Genomic DNA, 22664 nt, shown 5'->3' with positions numbered 1-22664 from the left:
AGGGCCCCTCAGGGCGCTGGAGGCGGGTCTTCCGGTTCGCGCGACGCATGCGTGGAACAGCACCCCCGGAAGTACAGATTCAACAAGAAAGAAACCGGAAGCAGAGAAGGCGATAGTGTACTCTTCCTACGGTGGCCTAAAGGAACAGCGAAGTAGGCGTAGGGGAATTTATCGTAGTCTCACAGTCGCTATGTCTTTTAAGAGGGAAGGGGACGACTGGAGTCAACTCAATGTGCTCAAAGTAAGCCCTAATGAAAGTCTGATCCTTCAGCCGCCCTGTTTTGTTTTGTTGCTCTGGCGACATCTAGGGGAGGGATTAGGGGACCAGAACTGAGTGGTGACCCCTTCTAGCCTATGATCTGTATGGCCCAGTGCCATTTGACTCCTTATCCATATTATTTCATTTCCATCCGTCCCTCTTACTCATTTTCTCCTATCCTGATCCCTGCAGAAACGGAGAGTTGGGGACTTGCTGGCTAGTTACATCCCTGAGGATGAGGCGCTGATGCTGCGGGATGGACGGTGAGAGCGAAGAGTGGATCAAGCCTGGGGATTCGGGGATCAGAGGCTCAACAAACTCTTGTCCCCAAGGAGTTCAGGAGTATAATAGGACTCTTTGGCTGGAAGTGAAGTGGAAGGGTGGAGATCGGGGAAACCTGGGAGTTGGCCGAGTGCTATGACAGAAGTAGGACCTACTCACCAGAGCAAGAACACCCCAACGGCAGGCTCTCGAACACACAACACACACACACACACACACACACACACACACACATACACACACACCATTCACTTCTCGTTTCCCTAGCTTCGCTTGTGCCATCTGTCCCCATCGACCAGTACTAGACACGCTGGCCATGTTGACAGCCCACCGTGCAGGCAAGAAGCACCTGTCCAGTAAGTATCGGAGAAGTGGGGAGGGCGGGAGATGGAGAATAAATTTTGACAAGCCACCAGGCATTGTGCTTTTCATTCCTCCTCGCTTTTGTCCTCAGGTCTGAAGCTTTTCTATGGCAAAAAGCAGGCAGGCAAGGGAACAGAGCAGAATCCAAGACAGCAGAACGACTTGAAGGCAGAAAGCAGAACCGAGGTGAGAGCCAGGGTGTCAGGTGTGCTTTACACAGGGCTCTACTGCACACAACAGGCTTGAGGGAACTTTTGCTCCTAACAGCTCTGACTGTCTCCTCTTCATCACCAGGCTCCTTTGCTAACCCAGACTCGAATCATCACCCAGAATGCTCTACACAGAGCTCCCCACTATAACAGTTGCTGCCGGAGGAAGCACAGGTCTGTGGAATGGGAGAGCCAGGAGTGGAAAAGGGTAGAAGGAAATAGAAAAATGATGGTGGGGGCTAGAGAGATGGCTCAGCTGTTAAGAGAACTGACTTCCAGAGGTCCTGGATTCAATTCCCAGCAACCACATGGTGGCTCACAACCATCTGTAATGGGATCTGGTTCCCTCTGCTGGTGTGTCTGAAGACAGCTACCGTGTGCTCATATACATAAAAGAAATCAGAAACCATAATTTTTTCAGTTTTGGTTGGGTTTGGGTCCTTTGTTTGTTTGTTTGGTTGGTTTTTGGTTTTTCAAGACAGGATTTCTCTGTGAAGCCTTGGCTGTCCTAGAACTCACTCTGTAGACCAGGCTGGCCTCAAACTCAGAAATCCTTTGGCCTGCCTCTGCCTCCCAAGTGCTGGGATTAAAGGTGTGCGCCACCACTACCCGGCGATTTATGATTTTAAAATAAAATTTTAGCAAGTGAAAAACTGTAGCATAATCATACTTAGTAGTAACATTAGGGCTTGGTGAGATGGCCCAGTGGTTAGGAATGCAGGGGGCTCTTCCAGAAGTCCTGAGTTCAATTTTCAGCAACCACATGGTGGCTCACAACCATCCAAAAGGGATCTCATGCCCTCTTCTGATATGTAGGTGTACATGCAGACAGATCATTCCTATATTTTAAAAAATACATAAATAAATACATTAAAAAAGAGAGAATTGTAACATTAGCAGGGCACGGTGGTGTTTTGTTTGTTTGTTACTGAGACAAGGGTCTCTCTTTGTAGCCCTGGCTGTCCTGGAACCTGCTATTTAGACCAAGGTGGCCTCATATTCACAGAGATCTGCCTGCCTCTGTCCCTCAAGTGTTGGGATTAAAGGTGAGCATTCCATGCCTGGCTTTGGAAAATCTAAAGACAAGACAAGACAAGCGTGGTGGCGCATGCCTTTAATCCCAGCACTTGGGAGGCAGAGGCAGGTGGATTTCTGAGTTCGAGGCCAGCCTGGTCTACAAAGTGAGTTCCAAGACAGCCAGGGCTATACAGAGAAATCCTGTCTTGAAACACCCCTCTCCCCCTCAAAAAAAATCTAAAGACAAAAACTTAGAACTATGTATTAGTCCGAGTTCTCTAAAGTTACAGAACTTGTGGAATGTCTGTCTATATTGAGGTAATTTATTGTAATGACTTACAGTTTGTAGTCCAACTAACCCAACAATGGGCAGCTGTGAATGAGAAGTCCAAGAATCTAGTAGTTGCTCAGTCCCACGAGGCTAGTTGTTTAAGCTGATCTTGTGTAAGTAGGTTCCAAAGATGTTCTGGCAAGCAAGTGCAAGCAGTGGAAGAAGAGTGACTCTTCCTCCTTCCAGTGGCCTTGTGTAGGCCTCCAGCAGAAGGTGTGGCCTACATTAAGGTGTGTACCACCACACCTGGATCTGGGACTTACTTTGTCCCAGGCTGACCTTGAATTCAGAGATCTTCTTGCCTCCTGGGATTAAAGGCATGTACTACCTTGCCTGGGCCTAAGCTTTTCACAGCCACTGTGCCTCAAGATCTCCATGCCAAGATCCAGGTTAGAAGCCTGAGTCTTCTAGCCTCAAATCTGGATCACATGTGTGCCCTCCAATTCTGGAATTTAGTTCATTCCAGACATAGTTGACAACCAGGAATAGCCAGTACAAACTATTAAGCTAGCTTTTCCTCAAATTTTTTCCCCTTTATTTTTTATTTTATGTGCATTGGTGTTTTTCCTGCACATATGTCTGTGTGAGAGGTGGAGTTACAGATATTTGTGAGCTGTCATGTAGATGCTGGGAATTGAACCCAGGTCCTCTGGAAAAGCAGCCAGTGCTCTTAACCACTGAGCCATCTCTCCAGCCCCAGCTTTTCTCAAGTTCCTAATTCTAAGGTCTTTCATATGTAGAATATTTAAGATCTTAAGGAACTGGAGTCCGGCAGTGGTGATGCACACCCTTGGTTCTAGCACTTAAGAGGCAGAGGCAGGCGGATTTCTGAGTTCCAGGCCAGCCTGACCTACTGAGTAAGTTCCAGGACAGCCAGGGCTACACAGAGAAACCCTGTCTCGAATATCAAACAAACAAAAGTCCGAAAGACGTCAGTTTCAAGCACTGCTCTCCTGGCCTGGGAGGCATGGGGACACCGCTGCTTTCCTTTACTTGGTTTCACAGACTTTGGTTCTTCTCTGCCCAGACCAGCAGCCCCTGCTCCCTCTGTCTCCAGTCCTCCTTTGCCAACTCCAGAGGTCCAACTCCAGAGTGCAGAGATCAGTAAGGAACCTGAGCCTAGGGAGAGATCGGATGCTAAAGAGTCAGCAGCTCTCTTGGCCTCCGCACCCATGAGCCCCACTAAGCGACGAGTCCTGAACCATTACCTTACCCTCCGAAGGTGAGTGAGTGCTGGATCGCAGTCCCCGGGACCTGCCTGTTTTCAGACCAATCCAACTGCTTTTTTCTTATCACCAGTAACTTTTTTAAAAATTGTATTTGCTTATTTATCTATGTGGGGCACACTTACGTAAGTCTGAGGGCAGCTTACAGGGGTTGGTTCTTCCTACGCTGTTGGTTCCTGGGATGGAACTCAGCACAGGAAGCCTTTCGTAAACCTCCTCCCTGACTAGTTCTCTTTCTTCCCTGCTTGCAGCTCTGGATGGGTTCCAGATGGACGAGGTCGATGGATAAAGGATGAAAATGTTGAGTTTGACTCTGATGAGGAAGAGCCCCCTGATCTCCCCTTGGACTAACAATAATAACCCCTTTCCCCATTTGTCCTACAAATAAACCACGGTGGGTCCTGGGAGCACACTGGTCCTCGTGCCCGGGTCCTTGTTCAGTCTCAGGATTTCAAGTCTGCTCCTTCGCAGGGTGGCCACCCCTTCCCTACAAGGTATATGGCTACCCATGCTTCTGGCCCCTCCCCCACTTTCTCTCAAAACCTTGCCAAGCGTCAGCTGCATTCAGCCCGGTGCCCTATTAATAAGTCTGTCAGAAAGAGGTCGCTGCCCTTCATGGAGTCTGACTCCTTCCCCGCCTCCACTGAGTCCTTTTCTCACAGATCACACAAGGACTATGGCTAGGCACTAAGGGGCTCTGGCCACCTCTGTCTGCACCTCTGTCACAGAGGACTGAGGCCAAAGCCTTTGGCAGATTTATGGGGAACACAACGGACAGAGCTCCCCCTCCTCCTGGTAACCTGAACCTCCCTGCCTGTTGATCCCCAGAGTATAAATAATCTCTTGATGAACTGGCAGTAACCCTTGGAGGGTAGCGCCAAGATTCCCACCCCAATCCAGGCAAGGAGACAGGCGGCGTGAACAAAAGGGATTTTATTTACAGGAAAGGAGAGAGAGATGAAGATCTATGTGTCCCAGGCTCTCATCTCTTGTTGGTAAAAGGAAGGGTGATGTTATCTTTTCTTTTGCTGACGACCTGGAAAGGAAGAACGGTAAACAGAGCTCCATCTGTTATTTTGGCAAGGGTGTATTTCTTTCCTTTCCTTGGGCAGACTCATAAGTTGCTGCCTCGTGCCATCTGATGTTCCATGTTGACAAAACAAAGTCAAGAATACACACCTGAAAATAAAGGGACTCTAGAGGTACTATCATGCCAAGCTCCCCACCCCCACCTTCTCTATAGGTGTGTATCTGGGGGGAGAAGGACTTGTCTGTCTCCCTGCTATTCAGCTCCACGCATGTTTGCCACCACCCAAGGCATTTGCACCGAGTGTGCCTTCAGGACCTGCCTTCTCTGCACAGGATCTAGTTACTCACGCAGCTCATTGTTCCGGGTCATGGCGTGGGCTGCCCGAGCTCGTGGTCCTTGTTGTGTAAAGTGGTACCCGAAGCGGACAATAGATGGACACTGCTCTAGCACAGTGGCCATCTCCATCTCTACCGCATCACCAGGCCACTGGCGCTGGAGGATGGATGGAGGGGTAAAAGCCATCAGCTATGAATGGCAGTTCACCACCCCAGCCCATGGGTCTCTGGGAAGGCAAGAGGCTTGAAGAGAGTGCTGGTTTGGCTCCCTTCCCTCAGACAGTAAGCTTCCCAGGGAGAAACCGGTGCTAGCTGAATGTGGGCCGGGGGTACAGAATGCCAACCTGGTTATCCACACGGAGCTCAGTGAGAGTAGCATTCTCCCGAACTGCCTTTAGCACAGCCATGAGCCCTGTGCTGCTGATGAAGTTGGACTCGATGTTCAGGCTCTGGAGACTGCGGTTCTCACGCAACATGTCAGCCACCGCCTGGGTGGTAGGGACTTGGGTTAGGGTTAGGGGAAGGGGCCAGTTCCACAGGTGACTGTGGAGGGACAGAATGGGAGCAGGAGGAAATTGCTTGAGGAACTGAGTAAGTTGCTGGTGGGATGGAGTGCATTAGAGAAGCTTAATGGGGGGAAATGACCTCGGGCCTGCAGAGTTGTAAGCCAGAGGACTAAGGGTAGGGGGATTTTGAGGTCTGCCATAAGAAAACTGGGATAGCACCCCCCCCCCCAAAAAAAAAATGTGACCTTTAAGACAGCCCTTGCCAGGGGTCATGCCAGGGCATGGGAAGAGGACAGGGGATGTCAGCTAGCCTTACATTGGCGATGGGGTCACCACTCTTTGTGGCCACCAGACTGAAGCTCCGGACATAGGTATTGGTTTTCATTGCTTCACACAAGTCACTTAGCACAGGTATCGGGATGTCCTGAGGGAGCACAAGGGATGGTGGGCTAAGAACCCTCATTGGTCAGTAGCTATTCCTGTTTCTATGGGGATGGGAGTCAGATACCTGGATATTATTGAGGTTCACCTCCTCCAGCTCTTTGTCATTACTCCGTACCCTCTTTAGCATCTCCTCAATGTTTGTGGGATTTGGGGGTTCATCTGGTACTGGCTTATACTTGTCGGGTTGTACCACACCTGATGAGGAACAGAGCAGAAAGGGAACCCCAACATGTCCCCCACCATACCTCCCCACTGGCCCTCTAAAGGTTCACACACCATGTCTCACATTTGCAACCTCTCAGCTGCCTGGGGCAGCTCGGGGTGAGGGCGGCCATGCTTGCTAGTACACTCACTGCTAATGCCTTCGGTGTTGCAGATCTCTCCGCTGCAGATGGCGTCATAATATTGCTTGTTGCTCATCAGTGTGTACATGCCCAGGATGGCTGGTGAGGGGAAGCAGAGGGACACAGGAGGTGAGGTGCCTGCGCAGCCCTGCCTCCTGCTTCCCTCTGCTAAAGCGGTTTTAGAGCCAGGTCTTCCACTCATGCGGAGTTTCTCACCCTCCCTCAGCTCCAGGGGTCTCTTCCATAAACCTGCCTAGGCAGTGACTTCTAACACATGAGAGGGCCCAGGAGGCCCTTAAGGAGCTGCGAGAGGGTGAACCATCTACAGAGAAGAAAGATTCTCGGCCAGTTTCAGGCAGAACAGCTCCACTTTGATCTGGCCTCCCAAGATCAAAGGCTGCTCTTGAATGAGCCAATGTACAAGCAAATAAGAAAAGTTAAAAACCCTTGCCTGGGCCAGGTAGTGATAGTGAATGCCTTTAATCCCAGCACTCAGGAGGCAGAGCAGGCGGATCTCTGCGAGCTTGAGGCCAGCCTGGTCTACAGAGTGAGTTCTAGTACAGCCAGGACTACATAGAGAATCCCTGTCTTGGAAAAAAGAAAGAAAGAAAAACCACTGCTGGAAGGTTTCTGTGACATCGTGTCCTGGTTCAGGCCTTTCCTAGTCCTATGTCAAGATCAGGATGCCACAAGCCCCATCCCCATCCTTCAACGACCGGCAGCTGCCCACCTGCAATGTCACACATTTCAGCATCTGTAGCATGGGAAAGTGCTTCCTCCAGCTCAGGCTCCAGCGTAATCTGTTCCTCTGCTGGGATTTCTCTCTTAGGCTGAATAAAGGGTTTTCCTGACAGAGAGATGAAGGACTGTTCAGGTAGAGGTGATTTCTTCCAGGATGGTGGCTCCACCCTTTTTATCTTTTCCATAGGGGGTCAGACTAGATCACTAGTGTACATCAGAAAGCCTAAATGTACATGTACAGGACTCCTCGGCCCTTTCATCCCTCCTAAGAATTCATTGAAGAGTACAGGCTGGTGTGGTGGCAAATGTATGTAATCTCAGCATTTGGCAAGCTAAAGTAGTAGGACTGCTTGTTCAGGGCCAACCCAGACTACACAAGGAGATCCTATCTCAAAAATCAAAAAACTGAAAAGAACAAATTGTCACGCCATCATCAAGACCTGAATCTCTGACAGATAGCTACTGGAACAGGGAGGGTAGCTAGCAGGGAGGCACAAGGAACAGCCATTTGGCTCCTGGGGGCATAGATTTTAGGGCGTCCATACCCTTCTTCTCGCCAGTGTAGGGCACCAAGTCGTCACGCTCTTTGACTTCTAGCGCCTGTTGCTCCAGGTACTGCAATAGGGCATCTCTGTCCAGTGGCCCTGTTGGACTCTTCTTTGTCTGGTCACGTTGTCTCAGGCCAGCTGGTAGGAGCATGTTCTTAGGGATGAATTTTGGGGAACAAATTAAGCACTCTCCTGACAGATATTCCCTGGTCTTTTGGGGATTTCAGGTCTTGTTCTCAGCTACCTAGAATCACTCCTTCCCACATATGAAGGGATGCCCTGGCCTGTGCTCCTACCTCAGGGTCCATTTCTTGTAGCTCACAGTCCAGCTGTTCTAGCTCTTCAGGGCTCAGGGTCCTTAGGATCTCATCTTCATCAATGTCTCTGTATTTCTCCAGTTCCTTCTGATAGGATGACATGGTGGCCCCTACCCCCTCCCCACGGTATGTCACTCACAGCCTGGGGGGACATGAGAAGAGTTGTTGGACGTGGGCACTGAGGGCACAAGAAGTTCAGCCATAGTTAGAACACTGACTGAGATACCTCAGAAGCTAGGGTCTACCAGAGATGGGAAAAATCAGAGAGTTCACTGTTAGTTTCCCTCCCAGTCCCTGCAATTTCTAGCCATTCTAGATGGGGATTCTAGTCTCCAGGCTGGGTCCGTCCACCCTCCGTGTGATGGAGAAATCCTGGCAGCACCCTCCCCTACAACCTTACCCGGCAACGTCTCTTGCCCTGACACAGCTGCTGGAGGCCCTGCCAGCACAGCTGGCTCCATGCCCAGTTCCTATTGAAAGGTGGGAGGGGGTGGCAGAGAGCTTTAGGAAAATTCCTCCTTTCTTCCCCATTACCCAGGCCTGTTGGAAACCGGTGAGCAAGGAGACTTGGCTGGGTTAGAGTGGTCACCTCTGATGACGCCCTCACTCCCTCCTTCATTGTAAAGGACCAAGATCTCACTTTCTGTGTTTGCTAAGTCTAAATCAGAAGGGAAAGTAAGGCTTAGAAGCTGGGGCACTTCCAGATTGGGGGAAGGGCAGTGTGGCCTTAGAAGGCATTCGGTTCCCATAATCTGTCACCAGAAAGGTGACACTGGAACCCTGGGTAAAAGAAAAAAAAAAGTCTTCTAAATGAGGAGGTGGGATGATAAACTTGCACCACCTTTCCGTGTGAAAAACAGTCAAGCTCTAAATACACACCACGCTTAACATGGAAGGTGATCCTGAGCGTGAGGTACTGACAAGGCTACAGAATCAAGACAGAAACATTCACGGCAGGACACAGCAGAGACACGCCACGCCAGCTCTCTTCCCCTAGGCCCACTCTGCCATCTCCCACCAGGCTCTCACCCATACGACCCCTTGTTCCCACCTACCAGCCCCAATGGTCACCTCTCACCTCCCCTTGTCAGTTGGTCCGTCTGTTCTACTGGGGCACTGTCCGGTCAGCAGGAGGAGTCTGGTGCCGGGGGAGAGCGTGGGGGAACAGTGAGCTCAGCATTTTATTATTTTAGCTCTGGCCAGGTGGGGAGTGGTGGGAGATCACATATACACAGACCCCATACCTTGCCCAGCCCTGAGAGCCTCTAGTGGCCAGTATTAGCCATGACACGTCCTCTTTTCCTGCAAGCTGAGTCCTCCAGTGGAGAATCAGATGACTCCCACTGTAGGGTACCAGTTCTGCTCAAAGCACTGAATGGAAGATGATGTATCGATGTACCAGCCATTGTGCCTCACACCTGAATTCCCTTGACAGGGGACACTGAGATGGGACTGCTACAAGACGGAGAGCAGCCTGAACTACATGGTGAGCACAAAGCCTTGTAGTTGTTTTTTTTTTTCCTTTCCTTTTTAACTTTTTTAAAAGCGAGAGGGGGCACATGGCACATGCCCTTAATCATAGCACTTGGGAGGCAGAGACAGGCAGATTTCTGAGTTCAAGGTCAGCCTGGCCTACAGAACAAGTTCCAGGACATCCAGGGCTAGAGAGAAACCATGTCCTGAAAAAAGGAGAGAGAGAGAGAGAGAGAGAGAGAGAGAGAGAAGCTAGATGTCTCCGGTGGTTAGTGGTGGCAGACACAGGAACATTGGGGGCTTGCTGGCTCCTGATAGCCTAGAGAACAGGAACCCTGGTACAGAAAGAGAACCTGTCTCAAAGGGATAGGAGGACTTACAGATGACACAGTGACGCGGCCTGGCCTCTGTACAGGTGCACCACCCGACCCAGAAGTGTATACATAGACACACATACTCACAGTGTCAGGATTTTGGTTTGGAATTTAACTTTGAGAGGCTAGTAGAGTTAAATATGGACAAGCCAGGTAAGTGTAATAAAAATGATAGGCTTGAGTGAAGGCATCTTTATGAATCCCACTACTTAGTAAATATATGCTATTAAAAAGGACAGAGGAGGAACAGCGATTTTCCCTTCTCGGCCCAGCACTTGGAAGGTTGAGGTAGGAGGCTTGCTTGAGTCCAGGAATCTGAAATTAGCCTGGATAATCTAGCGAGAACTTACTTTTTTGTTGTTGTTTTATTATTTATTTATTTATTTTTGGTTTTTCGAGACAGGGTTTCTCTGTGTAGCCTTGGCTGTCCTGGAACTCACTCCGTAGACCAGGTTGGCCTCGAACTCAGAAATCCACCTGCCTCTGCCTCCCTCCCAAGTGCTGGGATTAAAGGCGTGCGCCACCACCACCTGGCTCCCCCCCCCCAAAAAAAAAGAAGCCTTGTTTTTACACACACATACACACACACACACACACACAAAGGGGCTGGAGAGATGGCTCAGCGATTTCCAGAGGAACTGGGTTCAAGTCCCATCACCAACTTGGCAGCTACAATGTCAGTAACTTCATTCCAGGTGATTCAATGCTAGCTTCCGGTGGTCTCTATGTACATGTATGCTATGGAGCAAAACACCCATACATGTAAAAGAAAAAGAAAAAAAACAGCTCTTAACAAGTACTATCATGTTGGGGGTCTCCCACCTCCACTAATCACTCTCCCTCAAAACACCAGCCCCCCACAGGCGCATTGGCCCACCAGAGAGTTGCTACTGAGAGGACCTCCCCAGATCTCCCAGAATGCAGCGTCCTTGGACCGCCTAAGTCAACAGGCACTCCTCCCCGCCTCGATCCTCAGACCCGCCTATGATCCCATGGACCCGCCTACGATCGGACCCCCCCCCCCCCCCCAAAAGACTCAAGGGCGGGCTGGGAATTTTTCATGTTACTTAAGCAGAGTCCGGTTATTAAACTTCGAGCCTTGACCAGTGTGAAATTGCCTAGGCTCAATCTCCTTTCACAGCCTATTCCCTTTTAGGATATTTCCGCCCTTCAGGACGAACACTCACTATCAAACTATAAAAAGGCCTAGGGACACATTGTGGTAGTCAAGACTAAGTCTAGCACTTGGGAGCAAAGATCTTACTTGAGGACAGTCTGGGCTGTGTAGAGACGCCTGTCTCAAAAGAGAGGGGGGAAAAAAAGAAAGGAAGAAAGAGAGAGAGAAGAAAAAAAGGAAGAAAAGAGGGAAACGGGGAGAAAGCAAACAAGGTTGAGGGGTTACTTCAGCAGTGGGCCACTTGTCCAGCAGAAACAAGGCCATGTGTTCAATCCCAGCACAAACAACCCAAATACACAACACACTCACATTCATAAATATATCTTGCCCCAACCTTACACATCAGACAAAAAGTGTTTTACCATTTTATTAGATTAAAAAAAAATGAAGAACACAAGCAAAGGAAACGAACTAGGGAGGAGCTGAGGGAAACAAAGGCGAAGGTCGGCAGGGACAGAGCGGAAGGGAGGAGCCGAGTGAAGAGCCAGGTCAGGAGAGGGATTGTCTAGGGGTTAGGGGTCTCTATTTTATGACGATCTTCTGACGCAAGGCTCGAGGCCCAGAGCCAGGGAGTGGCTCGGGGGGTGGGGGCCCGGGGCCCAGCGCCGAGGCGGTGGGTGGAAGTCCGTGGGCAGTGATGTACTTCTTGTAGGCCTCACGGATGATCTTGAAGGCTCTAGCAGTGGCATAGGGTATGTCTGTAACAGGGTCCCGGTACAAAGCTGGACGGTGGGTCACTGGGCAGACCTCCCGCACCGGGACCTTCGGGGGTCGCCCCTGAGGGAACCACTCTTCAAACGTTGCATCATCACTAAACGTGATGAAGGTTCGAGAGCAGTGAGCAGGAGGGGCGGCGGCGGCGGCAGCTCCTGTCCCAGTCCCCGCATGTGGAGTTAGTGCAGAGGCTGTAGGAGCAGGATCAAGGCTGCGGGCAAGAGAAAAAAAAAATCACAAAATGTTGCAGAGACAGATAAGAAGGCGGTAGGCTGGGTGCGCTGGCTCACGCCTGTGACTTCAGTATTTACCAGGCCAAGGGAACATGATTTCTGAGTTACAAGCTGCTGGAGACAGAATGAGTACCTGTTTCAACAACAAACAAGCTGGCCATGGGGCTGGAAAGATGGCTCAGCAGTTAAGAGCTGGGTTACTCTCCCAGAGGGGAGAGGTTTGAGTCCTAGCACCCAAACAGTGGCTCACAACCATCTTCAACTCCAGTTCCAAGGAATATGTCACCCTCTTCTGGCTTCAATGGGTGCCAGACCAGACATACATGCAGGCAAAATACTGATATACAGTAAAATAAAAAAATTAAATAAATAAGCAAGCAAACAAATAATAAAATAAAAAGCTGGGCATGAGGATTCACGTCTGTGAGCCCAATACTAAGGAGAAAGAGGGGGGAAGACCGTGAAGACTAGCCTGGGCTACGTAAGGAGTTCCAGGCCAGTCAGAGCTACAGACTGAGCCCAAATCAAGAAAAGAAAACAAAACAACAGGAAGTGTCAGGAGCCATTCCTCTGCTTCTCAAGTAGAGTAAAAGTCTGCCCTCCAGGCAGAGGCAAGGCAGGTCAGGGCCTGCTGCCAGATTTCCTGGACTGCTGACATAAAACGTTAGGAGGAGATACACGTAAGGCTCAAGAGGAGGAGCTAAACATTCCATTAACCTTGGAGGAAGGAACAGGGAGGCCTCAGGATAGGATGAGATACCTATATACATGGCAGCAACTGTTTCTGCTAGCATGTTAGTTTTACATCCTGAGACACTGCGCGCTATCAGAAGGCTATACTCGTTAACCTTGGGGCTACTACAGTACTCACTGACAGTCCTCCCAGATCTCTCTCTTGTCCTGTGTCTGCTGTCTTTTCTTTGATCAGCCTCACTCCCCCTCAGGGACTACTTTAACTGGCACTGGCAGGCAGCAGAAGGAAGAATTCGCTGAGGTCTGAATGTGTGCGGTGAGGAAGGTGAGCTCCTGGAGAAACCAGGGACCTGGGGCTCACTCACCCTTCCACGTCCACATTCTCCTCCTTGGGGCCAGGCTCCCCAACAAGTGGTGCTGTCACTGAGTGGTAGGTGATTACTGGCCCAGGGCACTTCCGCTTCTTGTGAACCTGCTTCTTTTTGTCAGCTTCCAGCCTTTCATAGGTCTCTGCAGAATCAAAGGGAGAAAGGACAGAATGGTCAGCTTTCCTTTCCCACACTCTGGCCTGTCATCTACTTAAATTACACATATGTATTTACAAGAGTGTATGTACATGAACACACGTGTGGATAGGTCAGATGACAACGTGCCAAAGTCAGTTCTCAGCTTCTATCGTGTGGATTCCAGGAATTAAACTCAGGACAACCTGGGCTGTCACCAAGTGCCTTTATCTGCTGAGCTATCTGGGCTCTGTCCTGTGATTTTTTTTTTTTCTTTTTTGTTTTTTTGAGACAGGGTTTCTCTGTGTGGCTTTGGCTGTCCCAGAGCTCAGAGATCTGCCTACCTCTGCCTCCCAGGTGCTGAGATTAAAGGTGTGTAATCACTGCCGGCTGAGTCTGCAGATTTATTGTGTATGCAGTGTTCTGCCTGCCTGCATGCCTGCAGGCTAGAAGAGGACTCCAGATCTCATTATAGATGGCTGTGAGCCACCATATGGTTGGCTCTGAACTCAGGACCTCTGGAAGGAACTCTAAGCTATCTCTCCAGCCCAAGTTTGCATTCTAAAGGGACAACAAAAAACTAAACTAAGTGACTCTTCTTTTCAGGCATTTTTCTGTAACCCCTCAGTTCCCATGGCTGTGTTCCTTGCTAGATCCTGTGACACACTGTCAGTTCGCTGTTGGTACAGCTGTTGCATCGTGAAGGGCGGTAGTAACTCACATTAGCTACACATGATCAGGACCATGAAAGATTCAGCTTGTTTGTTACAGGGACTCAATACCTATCTGTTAGTGAGTAAACAGATCACAGTATCTCTGGTCCTTTATCTCCAAATGAACCACAGATCTGTGCTTTTCCTCGTGTGGGTACTGTGGACACGGTCCTCTCAAGCCTGGCCAGAGCCCGCCTGGAAATATCTCCCTGGCTCAGACATTTCCCGTTAGAGTCAAGGCTCACATGATCCAGAATGGCCTAGAATGCCTGATTCGGCTGTCTCTATCTCCCATACCCTGAGACCACAGATCTCCTATGTCTGGCCTGTTTTGACTAGGTGATATTGCTTTCTCTCAAAAAAAGGAAAAGCCAACCAAACAAACAATTGTTATTTTACACCAACTGGATCTCAATCATGCTGACACCCCTCCCCATACACACAACCCCACCAAGACTCCAGATAAGGATTTCTCTGTGTAGCTCTGGCTATCCTGAACCCATAGATCTGCCTGTCTCTGCCTCCTGAGCACTGGGATTAAAAGTATGAGCCACCATGCCTGGCTACTTAATACACTCTTAACTGCCTGGTCCCTCTCCTATTACACACACTATTTCTTCTTTTTGTGTGTTTGTTTCCTTTTTCATGTTTTAAGACAAGGCTCCTTATACACAGTCTTGGCTAGACAAGAACTGATGAAGTAGACCAGGCTGGCTTTGAACTCCCTAGTGCTGGGAATAGTACATAAGAACTTTCTAATTATTTTACTTCAAATGTCCAGTTCTCTGGTTCTCCAGGTCTCAGCTTTTCTTATGCACCTACTTTCCCCAAACCAGACTGACCGAGTGAACGTAAGTTGAGCTCTTCAGTGATCTTGGCCTCCCTGAGCAGCTCTTCCTGGGTTAGTGGTCGCTCACAGTGTGGACCCTTCCGCCTCCGGGACTGTCCTTGCCTCTCTTGAACCCGAAGGAACGTTTGTCGCGTGTGCTCAGCTGTAGACTGACGCATGGACTTGCGGCCTGCAGACAGTGAGATGGGAAGAAAGCTATGAATTAATTTCTACTTTGTTTTCTTCCTTTTTTTTTTTTTTTTTAAAAGTATGTTCTGACCGTGTAGCTCTGGCTGTCCTGGAATTCACTCTGTAGGCCAGTCTGACCTGGAACTCAGAGCTCCTCGGGCCTCTGCTTCTGGAGCGCTGGGATCAGAGCTGCGCCACCACAGCCAGCACATTTCTAGCTTCATTTTCTTTTCTTTTTCGGGGGGTGGAAGGGGTTTAAGTCACACATGCACACACTCACACTTGCACACAGAGGATTCTCTTTACAATCAACAGTTATCAACCTCAGTGTCCACAGACATAAACTCACTGTCAGAGCCATCGTCCTGGAGCTCCAGCGGCAGCAGCGTCTTCTCCTCTCTGGCCTTCTGGGAGCTGCTTGCTGGGGTGCTGACCTTGCGAGGCCTCAAGCTCTTTAGAGGCTCCTGGGGACGAGTTAGAAACAGACCGGAAAACAAGAGGTGAGGGTTGTATCTGAGAAGATTAGCACGAGGAGGAAGACACGCCTAAGACCTCAGAGCTGAGGCTTTAACCCCAAGGCATGGGGACAGGGGCAGGCTGGCGCCTTTCCTTGGAGGCCAGCCTGAGCTACAAACAAAGCCCACCTCCAGCCCACCCTGTAAGAAAATTAAAAAGGTCCAAGGAAGCCATGTCCTCCGTACCTTATAGGCTTTGGTGACAACTCTGCGCTTCCTTCTTGGCTCTTCCGCCTCTCCATCACTGGATGGCTCATCCCCTTCATCAATGTCAAAGTCAGAGTCTACCTCATCCTCCGTATCAGACTGGTCTCCTTGATACTCATCATCTCCAGATTCCTGAGGACACAGGGAGATGAGAACTGGCTGGCCATGGCACTGTTAATGTTCCTTGAGGAGGAAGTGGATCAGTTCACTCCCCTGATAAGGACCATCCAATTCTTTCCCGTTTGGCTCTTCACGCCCCACAGACAAAGTCTTCCCAATTGACGGTTCTTAGCTTAGTACCACTGTCGTCTGGTGTTACTGGAGAATGACCTATGCCGTCTATAACACTCCATGTCAATTACTGGGGATCTTAAGGATCTAAATGTGGTTTGCCCTCATTTACTGACTGATCAGACACTGTGATGAAAAGAAGTTGTAGCTAAACCATGAGTCACAATGATTCATGACTATAATCCAGCACTCAGGAGACCTAGCAAGAGGACTGCAGTGAACCTGAGGGCAGCCAGGTCACACAGGGAGGTCTAGGACAGCATAAGCTACAGTGAGACTCTACGTGGAAAAGAAAGGAAAAAAAAAACAACCAAATAAGTTGTAACACAGAGAAATAGATATAAAATTCCTTGGTTAACAAGAGGGTATAAGAGATGCTGGTCCCAAAAACCTAAATAAGGGCTGAGGATATAGCTCAGTTGGCACAATGCTTATCTAGCACAAAAGAGGCCCTGGGTCCAACCTCCAACACTGAATTAAGTGGGTGCGGTGTTGTAAAACTGCAATCCTAGTGGTAAGGCGGTGGGAACAGGAGGATCACAAGTTCAAAGTCACTGGGGCTGGAGATGGCTCCCGGGTTAAGACAGCTACCTGTTCTTCCAGAGGACCCAGGTTTGGACACACACTGACATATACCAATGCATATAAAATAAAAATAAACAATACACTAAAAACAACAATAAAAAAGAAGTTCAAAGTCATCTTTGGTGATGTTGCCAGTTTGAGGCCAGTCTGCAGAACATGAAACCCTGTAACAAAAACACAAAAACTGAGGCTAGAGAGATGTGGCACTTAGTGCAATTTGGGAAGCCCTGGGCTCAGTTCTAGGCATCTACATGGCTGCTGACAACCAGTTATTAACTCCAGTTCCATGGGATCATACCCTACTTTGATATCCATGATGCACTTGGTGCACATATCATCATAAGTAAAACATCCATATCCATAAAGGAAAACTAAATCTTTTTTTTAAAACCCACATAAATAAAAACAAAGACAAATAAATGGGGTGGCACATTCCAGGAAGAACCATGAGTCTGAGGCTGCACCCTTGGCTGGAGCTATAGCTCAACGGTAGAGCAGACCTGGGATCAATCTCTACCAGTGTTTAAAAAAGAAAAGTTGCAAGCTGGAAATGGTGGCAGGCACCTTTAATCCCAGCACTAGGGAGGCAGAGGCAAGTGGCTGTCTGTAAAGTCAGCCTGGTACACAGAGTAAGCTCCAGGACAGCCTGGGCTACGTATGCAGACAGACCTGTCTCAAAAACAATAGAAAAAGCCGGGCGGTGGTGGCACACGCCAATAATCCCAGCACTTGGGAGGCAGAGGCAGGCGGATTTCTGAGTCTATAATGTGAGTTCCAGGACAGCCATAACTGCACAGAGTAACCCTGTCTCGGAAAACCAAAACAATAGAAAAAAAAAAAAGCAAATCATAATGGTCTGGTTGGGTAACAGGCCTAAGCTTTAAGACATTGCTCCTTTATAAAAGCCAAAGGAACAGAAACTCTTTTCTTTGGAATTTTTATTTTACTTATATGTATGTGCATGCATGCGTGTGCTTATGTGTGTGCGTGTGCGGGCACATGCAAGTGTGCACACATGCTTAGTAAGTGTAGATCCCTCTGGAGTTCAGAAGAGAGCGTCATATCCCAATACTGGAATTAAAGGCTGTTGTGAGCCAACTGACATGGGGGTTGGGGACTGAACTCAGGTCCTCTGAAAGAGAGTACATGCTCTTAACCATTGAGCCATCTCTCTAGTCCCTTGTTTTGTTTTTTAAAAAAAAAAAAGAACAGATTTTACCCAAGCTATCTTCAAACTCTATGGCGTCAAGGATGACCTTTATCTCTTGATCCTCATGTATCTATTTCCCAAGGGCTGGGATTATAGGCCTGCTACCATACCCAGTAGGGAAACTATATAGTGCTGCAGTAACACAGGTAGTGGGCCAGATCTAAGCAAAGTACAGTTTGCTGAACCTGCTACATAACTCTGAAGGATAAAAAGGAGAAGAGCCTTGATCTAATACAAACGTATTGTTCAAAACAGCCAAAAAGGAAGAATGAATTACAGGTAGGAGAAAAGGCCGACAGGCACACACAGCGTATTTATGGAATAAGGAATTAGACCCAAGCACAGAGAGCTTTTCCTGCCAAGAAGCCATGTTAGGGCCAGTGAATGGCTCATCAGGTAAAGAAACATGTCACCTGATTCCAGGACCCTCCTGGTAGAGAGAACAACTCCTTCAAGTCACCCCCTTGACTTTCACATGTAGGTGTGGCACATAAACCCTCCGCCATAAAAAGATGGCAAGCATTTAAAAGACGCCCGCTATCTGACTGCTCTAGCTCCATCACAGCCCCCTTCCAACAGTGGATGCTTCTCTAGGCCTGTAAGAGTCAAAAGGAGGCTGCACCTTTTTCAATGGAGAAACACATTTATTGTATGTGGATGGGTGTTTTGACTGCATGTATGTATGTGCATGTGTGGGTGTGTGCTCAAGGAGGTCAGAAGAGGGGATCAGATCCTTTAGAATGAAGAGTTATGGATGGTTGCTTAGCACCACGTGGGTGCTAGGAACCAAACCCCCGTCCTTGACAAGAACAGCAAGTGCTTTCAGCAGCGGAGCCACCTCTCTACTCCAGGCCTTCTATGCAGAAATCTAAATGGCAAAGCCAATAAACTTATGACCTAATCTGTAGGCCAGGAGACTCAGTTACCTCATCTGCCTTGCCTCACTGTTGATCATCACTGTGGAGTACAGCTGCCAAGAGAATGTGTCCTCCTTCATGTGCACTGGGAAAGAAAATATTTGAATCTACTGCAGATAATGGGATCTACTGAGATGTGGGGTATGTCCATGGAATATTGCAGAAAACTATGGGAATTGAGAGAAAGGCCTGACATGAAACCTGAGATAATATAGGCTAAAGTTTCAATGGCAGCTGCCCGGGGAGGGGGGTGTCACTGGATGCAGGGGAAGTCAACCGGCTTGGGCGGCACCTTAAGCATATGCTCTCTCTTCAATCAGGGACACAACCAATGGATTGTGTACACATGCTGTCAAAGCAAGCAAACAACAAATGGCAGGAACTCTAAGCTAGCTGGCACAAACGACCACTCTTCCTAACTACTGTTTGTGAAAGAGACTCAGAACACATTAAGTCTCTCAGCTCTACTCTGGAATCAAGGCACATCACCAGAGGGGAGATCAAGTCCCCACTGTTCCGTCTTAGTGTTTTCAGGGCACTATGGACTTAGTGTCATAGCACTGGGCTCTGTTCCAGTCCTTTAATACACAAGAGAATGTTCTCTATCAAGCCCAATTACTTTCGTTGTACCTCATATAATAAGAAACTCTCCCTAGAATTTAATTCTAAATAAATTTGACTTTCTTTTTTTTTTTTTTTTTTTTTTTTTAAATCCTTTAAAAACCCAAAGAGGGCATCAGATCCCATTACAGATTATGAGTCACCATGTGGTTGCTGGGAATTGAACTCAGGACTTCTGGAAGAACAGTCAGTGCTCTTAACTATTGAACCATCTCTGCAGCCCAATTTGTCTTTCTTGAATAAACTATATACTTCTGTCATACAAAAGAACAAATTTAGTTTGGCTGCAAGGAAACTCACAGCTATCAATGCTATTTCCATTTTAACATGGATTCTCCACAAAATTACTTCTGATTTAAAAATATGTATATAATTTTACTTATTATTTGAAAATTTCACACATTATATTTTGTTTTGCTCTTTTTCTATATTTACTGTTCCTAATTTTTGTTTCCATTATAAGCCTTCTTATATATCCTTTCTGGAAGCATGAGGTGCACGTATTAAATAACAACTAATAAAACGACAGGAATAGGAAATGAACCTTGGAGGAAGGATGTGAGAGATCTATTTTAAACTAGTTTATTAAAGCTGTGTACATAGTGGCTCCTAGTTAGTCATAAAGTCCTGTCCACTCTTTTTTAAAAAACTTCCCTTCAACCCTACTTAATACCGTCCCATACCCACCTCCACTCCGTGGTGCTGGGAGCTGGAACCTCCAGCTAAGCTAAGCAAATCACCCCTCCACAGTAGTGTCCTCCCCAGCCCAGCCCTTGTCTGTATTTCTTTATGCCCTTGCCCTCTTTAGGCTTTACTCATTAGGGTTTGTTTGTCTGTAAGGCTGAGTCAGGATGGAACTGGAAACACAGGCCATGTGGTCATCCTCCTGTGCCACCTCTCCGAGACTACCAGCACTAGAGAAATCTTTTTAACCAAAAATTTAATGATGGAACTTTGATGCCTCATTTCAGACCTTTTTTTATTTTATTTTACTTTTATTTTTATCTTTTTTTGGTTTTTTGAGACAGGGTTTCTCTGTATAGCCCTGGCTGTCCTAGAACTCACTTTGTAGACCAGGCTGGCCTCAAACTCAGAAATCCACCTGCCTCTGCCTCCTGAGTGCTGGGATTAAAGGCATGCGCCACCACGCCCGGCTCATTTCAGACCTTTAAATGAGAAGTCAAACTGCTTAATATTGCTTCACTATGGCCTACAAAATCTGACTGAGGGAACCCAAGGCTAGTGACAAGTACCTACAGTTCCAGGACTTAGGAGTGTGAGGCAGAATGGCTACCTAGGCTTTGAGATGATGTGTAGCAACCCTCTTTAAAAACTGTATAAGGGGGGCTGGCGAGAGGGCTCAGTGGATAAGAACACTGTCTAGTCTTCCAGAGGACCTAGGTTCAAATTCCCAGCACCCACATGGCAGCTCACCAGTGTTTGTAACTCTAGTCCCAGAGGCTCTGGCACCCTCACACAGACATACATGCAGCCAACAACAACACACACAAAAATAAACAAATCTAAAGCCGGGCGTGGTGGCGGACGCCTTTAATCCCAGCACTCGGGAGGCAGAGGCAGGCGGATTTCTGAGTTCGAGGCCAGCCTGGTCTACAGAGTGAGTTCCAGGACAGCCAGGGCTATACAGAGAAACCCTGTCTCGAAAAAACAAAATAAATAAATAAATAAAGGGCTATACAGAGAAACCCTGTCTCGAACCCCCCCCCCCAAAAAAAATAAACCAACCAGAAAATGAGAAGTAAACCAAATCTAACTGCAAACTGAAATTTTGTTTCTATGTTGGAAATAAATGGGGATTCTCTTAGTCAATAAAGGGTCACCTAAGAAAACAGTAAGCTGTGGGCTGGTGAGATGGCTCAGTAGGTAAGAGCATTGACAGCTCTTCTGAAGGTCCTGAGTTCAAATCCCAGCAACCACATGGTGGCTCACAACCATCCATAAGGAGATCTGATGCCCTCTTCTGGTGTGTCTGAAGACAGCTACAATGTACTTATATATAATAATAAATAAATCTTAAAAAAAAAGAAAAGAAAACAGTAAGCTGAGATTTGAAAGCTGAAAACAAGAGTGTGCTAATTCAGTTTGTTTCTAGACAGGTTCCTTTTGGTAAATAACTCAGCAGCATGACAAGAAAATTGCAAAGCCGACAAAGGCACTGATGCACACGCACATGCACACACGCGCGCGTGTGCACACACTCCTCCGACTCCGCCAGCAAGCCAGGGGCATACAAGAAAATTGTAAAGCCGATAAACACACATACATACACTCCCGAGAAAATTGCAAAGCCTACAAAGACACAAACACATGCACACACACACACACAGGCACATACACATGTGCGCGCACACACACCGGCACATGCGCGCACGTGCACACACACAGGCGCGCGCGCACACACACACAGGCACATGCGCGCACACACACACAGGCACATACACATGCGTGCACACACACACACAGGCACACATACACACACAGAGGCACATACACATGCGCGCGCACACACACACACACACACAGGCACATGCATACACACAGAGGCACATATGCGCGCACGCACACACACAGGCACATACATACACACACACACACACAGAGGCACATACACATGCGCGCACACACAGTCCCCCTCCACTCCGCCATCCAGCCCCAGCTCCTTTCAGAGCCTTTCTCAGTCCCCGCCCCTTCCTCTTTGTCCATGGTCTTCCCTTCTCCCTGCTTCCCTCTTTCCCTCTTCCCGGGCCCGGCTCTTGCCTCGGTGAAACCCCCGTAAGTTGTCTGGTAGAACTCATCTTCCTCCTCTGCTTCCAGGAGCCCAGAAAGCCGGTTCCCAGCGGTTTTCCGTGGGGCCCGGCCCCCGGCCAAACTCATACCGCCCCTGGCGCAGCTCGGCGTTCTCGCAGATCGGCACTCGACACTATTACCTGCGGGCGACCGTCAATGACGGAAGTTCGGCGTCTGCAAGCAAAAGCAGACGAGCGTCGAGCGGTCCTAGTTTTTCCACCTTAAGTCTTCTCTTTCGCGGCTCGTGGCTGCTGTGGCCACTCTTAGGCAGCGCCTAGGGGACAGTACCAGGGTTCCTCCTTACCTAGATTTTTTGTTTGTTTTTCTACAGACAGGTTCTCACTTTACAGTCCTGGCTGGCCTGGAGCTATCTGTGGAAAGCAGGCTGCCCTCGAACTCAGAGAGCTTCCTGCCTCTGCCTCCCGGCGATAGAATTAAAGGTGCGGGCCAAGTAGGCCGGCCTCATAGCAAGCTCCTTTCTCCTTTCCCCTCTCCGCTCCCACTTTATTTTTTTTAAAGATTTATTTATTCCGGGCAGTGGTGGTGCACGCCTTTAATCCCAGCATTTGGGAGGCAGAGGCAGGCAGATTTCTGAGTTCGAGGCCAGCCTGGTCTATAGAGTGAGTTCCAGGACAGCCAGGGCTACACAGAGAAACCCTG

General features: G+C 48.5%; 3 protein-coding genes across 4 annotated transcripts in view; 1 reads left to right on the top strand and 2 right to left on the bottom strand.

Moving 5' to 3' along the window:
• The first annotated feature begins 79 nt into the window (after positions 1 to 79).
• On the top strand, positions 80 to 4102 carry LOC110319770 (sodium channel modifier 1). Its single transcript, XM_021195318.1, has 7 exons — positions 80 to 241; positions 452 to 522; positions 809 to 897; positions 996 to 1090; positions 1199 to 1287; positions 3489 to 3683; positions 3939 to 4102. The coding sequence occupies exons 1-7, from the start codon at positions 191 to 193 to the stop codon at positions 4036 to 4038; spliced, it is 690 nt and encodes a 229-aa protein (XP_021050977.1). The 5' UTR covers positions 80 to 190; the 3' UTR covers positions 4039 to 4102.
• Positions 4103 to 4602: 500 nt separating this feature from the next.
• Tmod4 (tropomodulin 4) lies at positions 4603 to 9242 on the bottom strand. Of its 2 annotated transcripts, XM_029537773.1 has the most exons (12): positions 9197 to 9242; positions 9031 to 9090; positions 8353 to 8422; positions 7932 to 8094; positions 7633 to 7789; positions 7077 to 7193; positions 6356 to 6445; positions 6067 to 6197; positions 5875 to 5982; positions 5397 to 5540; positions 5065 to 5209; positions 4603 to 4723 (listed from the first exon to the last, which is right to left on the bottom strand). In XM_029537773.1, the coding sequence occupies exons 4-12, from the start codon at positions 8052 to 8054 to the stop codon at positions 4701 to 4703; spliced, it is 1038 nt and encodes a 345-aa protein (XP_029393633.1). In that variant the 5' UTR covers positions 8055 to 8094; positions 8353 to 8422; positions 9031 to 9090; positions 9197 to 9242; the 3' UTR covers positions 4603 to 4700. The 2 variants fall into 2 exon arrangements, with proteins under 2 accessions (XP_029393633.1, XP_021050974.1); XM_021195315.2 differs by lacking the exon at positions 8353 to 8422.
• A 2090-nt stretch (positions 9243 to 11332) lies between these two features.
• The window catches only part of Vps72 (vacuolar protein sorting 72 homolog), a 17047-nt gene continuing 5715 nt past the window's right edge, over positions 11333 to 22664 (bottom strand). Inside the window, exons 2-8 of the mRNA XM_021195374.1 lie at positions 22350 to 22353; positions 21975 to 22097; positions 15552 to 15704; positions 15200 to 15314; positions 14675 to 14851; positions 12982 to 13126; positions 11333 to 11901 (exon numbers count right to left, since the gene is read on the bottom strand). Coding sequence (XP_021051033.1) covers positions 11499 to 11901; positions 12982 to 13126; positions 14675 to 14851; positions 15200 to 15314; positions 15552 to 15704; positions 21975 to 22091 — 1110 coding nt within the window. The 5' untranslated portion in view covers positions 22092 to 22097; positions 22350 to 22353 and the 3' untranslated portion in view covers positions 11333 to 11498. The remainder of the gene's footprint in view (positions 11902 to 12981; positions 13127 to 14674; positions 14852 to 15199; positions 15315 to 15551; positions 15705 to 21974; positions 22098 to 22349; positions 22354 to 22664) is intronic.

The sequence above is a fragment of the Mus pahari genome, chromosome 4 (assembly GCF_900095145.1).
Source record: "Mus pahari chromosome 4, PAHARI_EIJ_v1.1, whole genome shotgun sequence".
In the NCBI taxonomy this organism is placed as follows: domain Eukaryota; kingdom Metazoa; phylum Chordata; class Mammalia; order Rodentia; family Muridae; genus Mus; species Mus pahari.
This window is presented reverse-complemented; position numbering and strand designations above follow the sequence as displayed.

Bases quoted from the DNA above. Each gene is read 5' to 3' on its own strand.
- LOC110319770 (XM_021195318.1), top strand. From the start codon at position 191: ATGTCTTTTAAGAGGGAAGGGGACGACTGGAGTCAACTCAATGTGCTC. The intron at 898-995 runs GTAAGTATCGGA...TTTTGTCCTCAG, and splicing joins AGGCAAGAAGCACCTGTCCA to GTCTGAAGCTTTTCTATGGC. The intron at 3,684-3,938 runs GTGAGTGAGTGC...CCCTGCTTGCAG, and splicing joins CATTACCTTACCCTCCGAAG to CTCTGGATGGGTTCCAGATG.
- Tmod4 (XM_029537773.1), bottom strand. From the start codon at position 8,054: ATGTCATCCTATCAGAAGGAACTGGAGAAATACAGAGACATTGATGAA. The intron at 6,446-7,076 runs GTGGGCAGCTGC...TCCCCTCACCAG, and splicing joins TGAAATGTGTGACATTGCAG to CCATCCTGGGCATGTACACA. The intron at 5,983-6,066 runs GTATCTGACTCC...GTGCTCCCTCAG, and splicing joins TGAACCTCAATAATATCCAG to GACATCCCGATACCTGTGCT.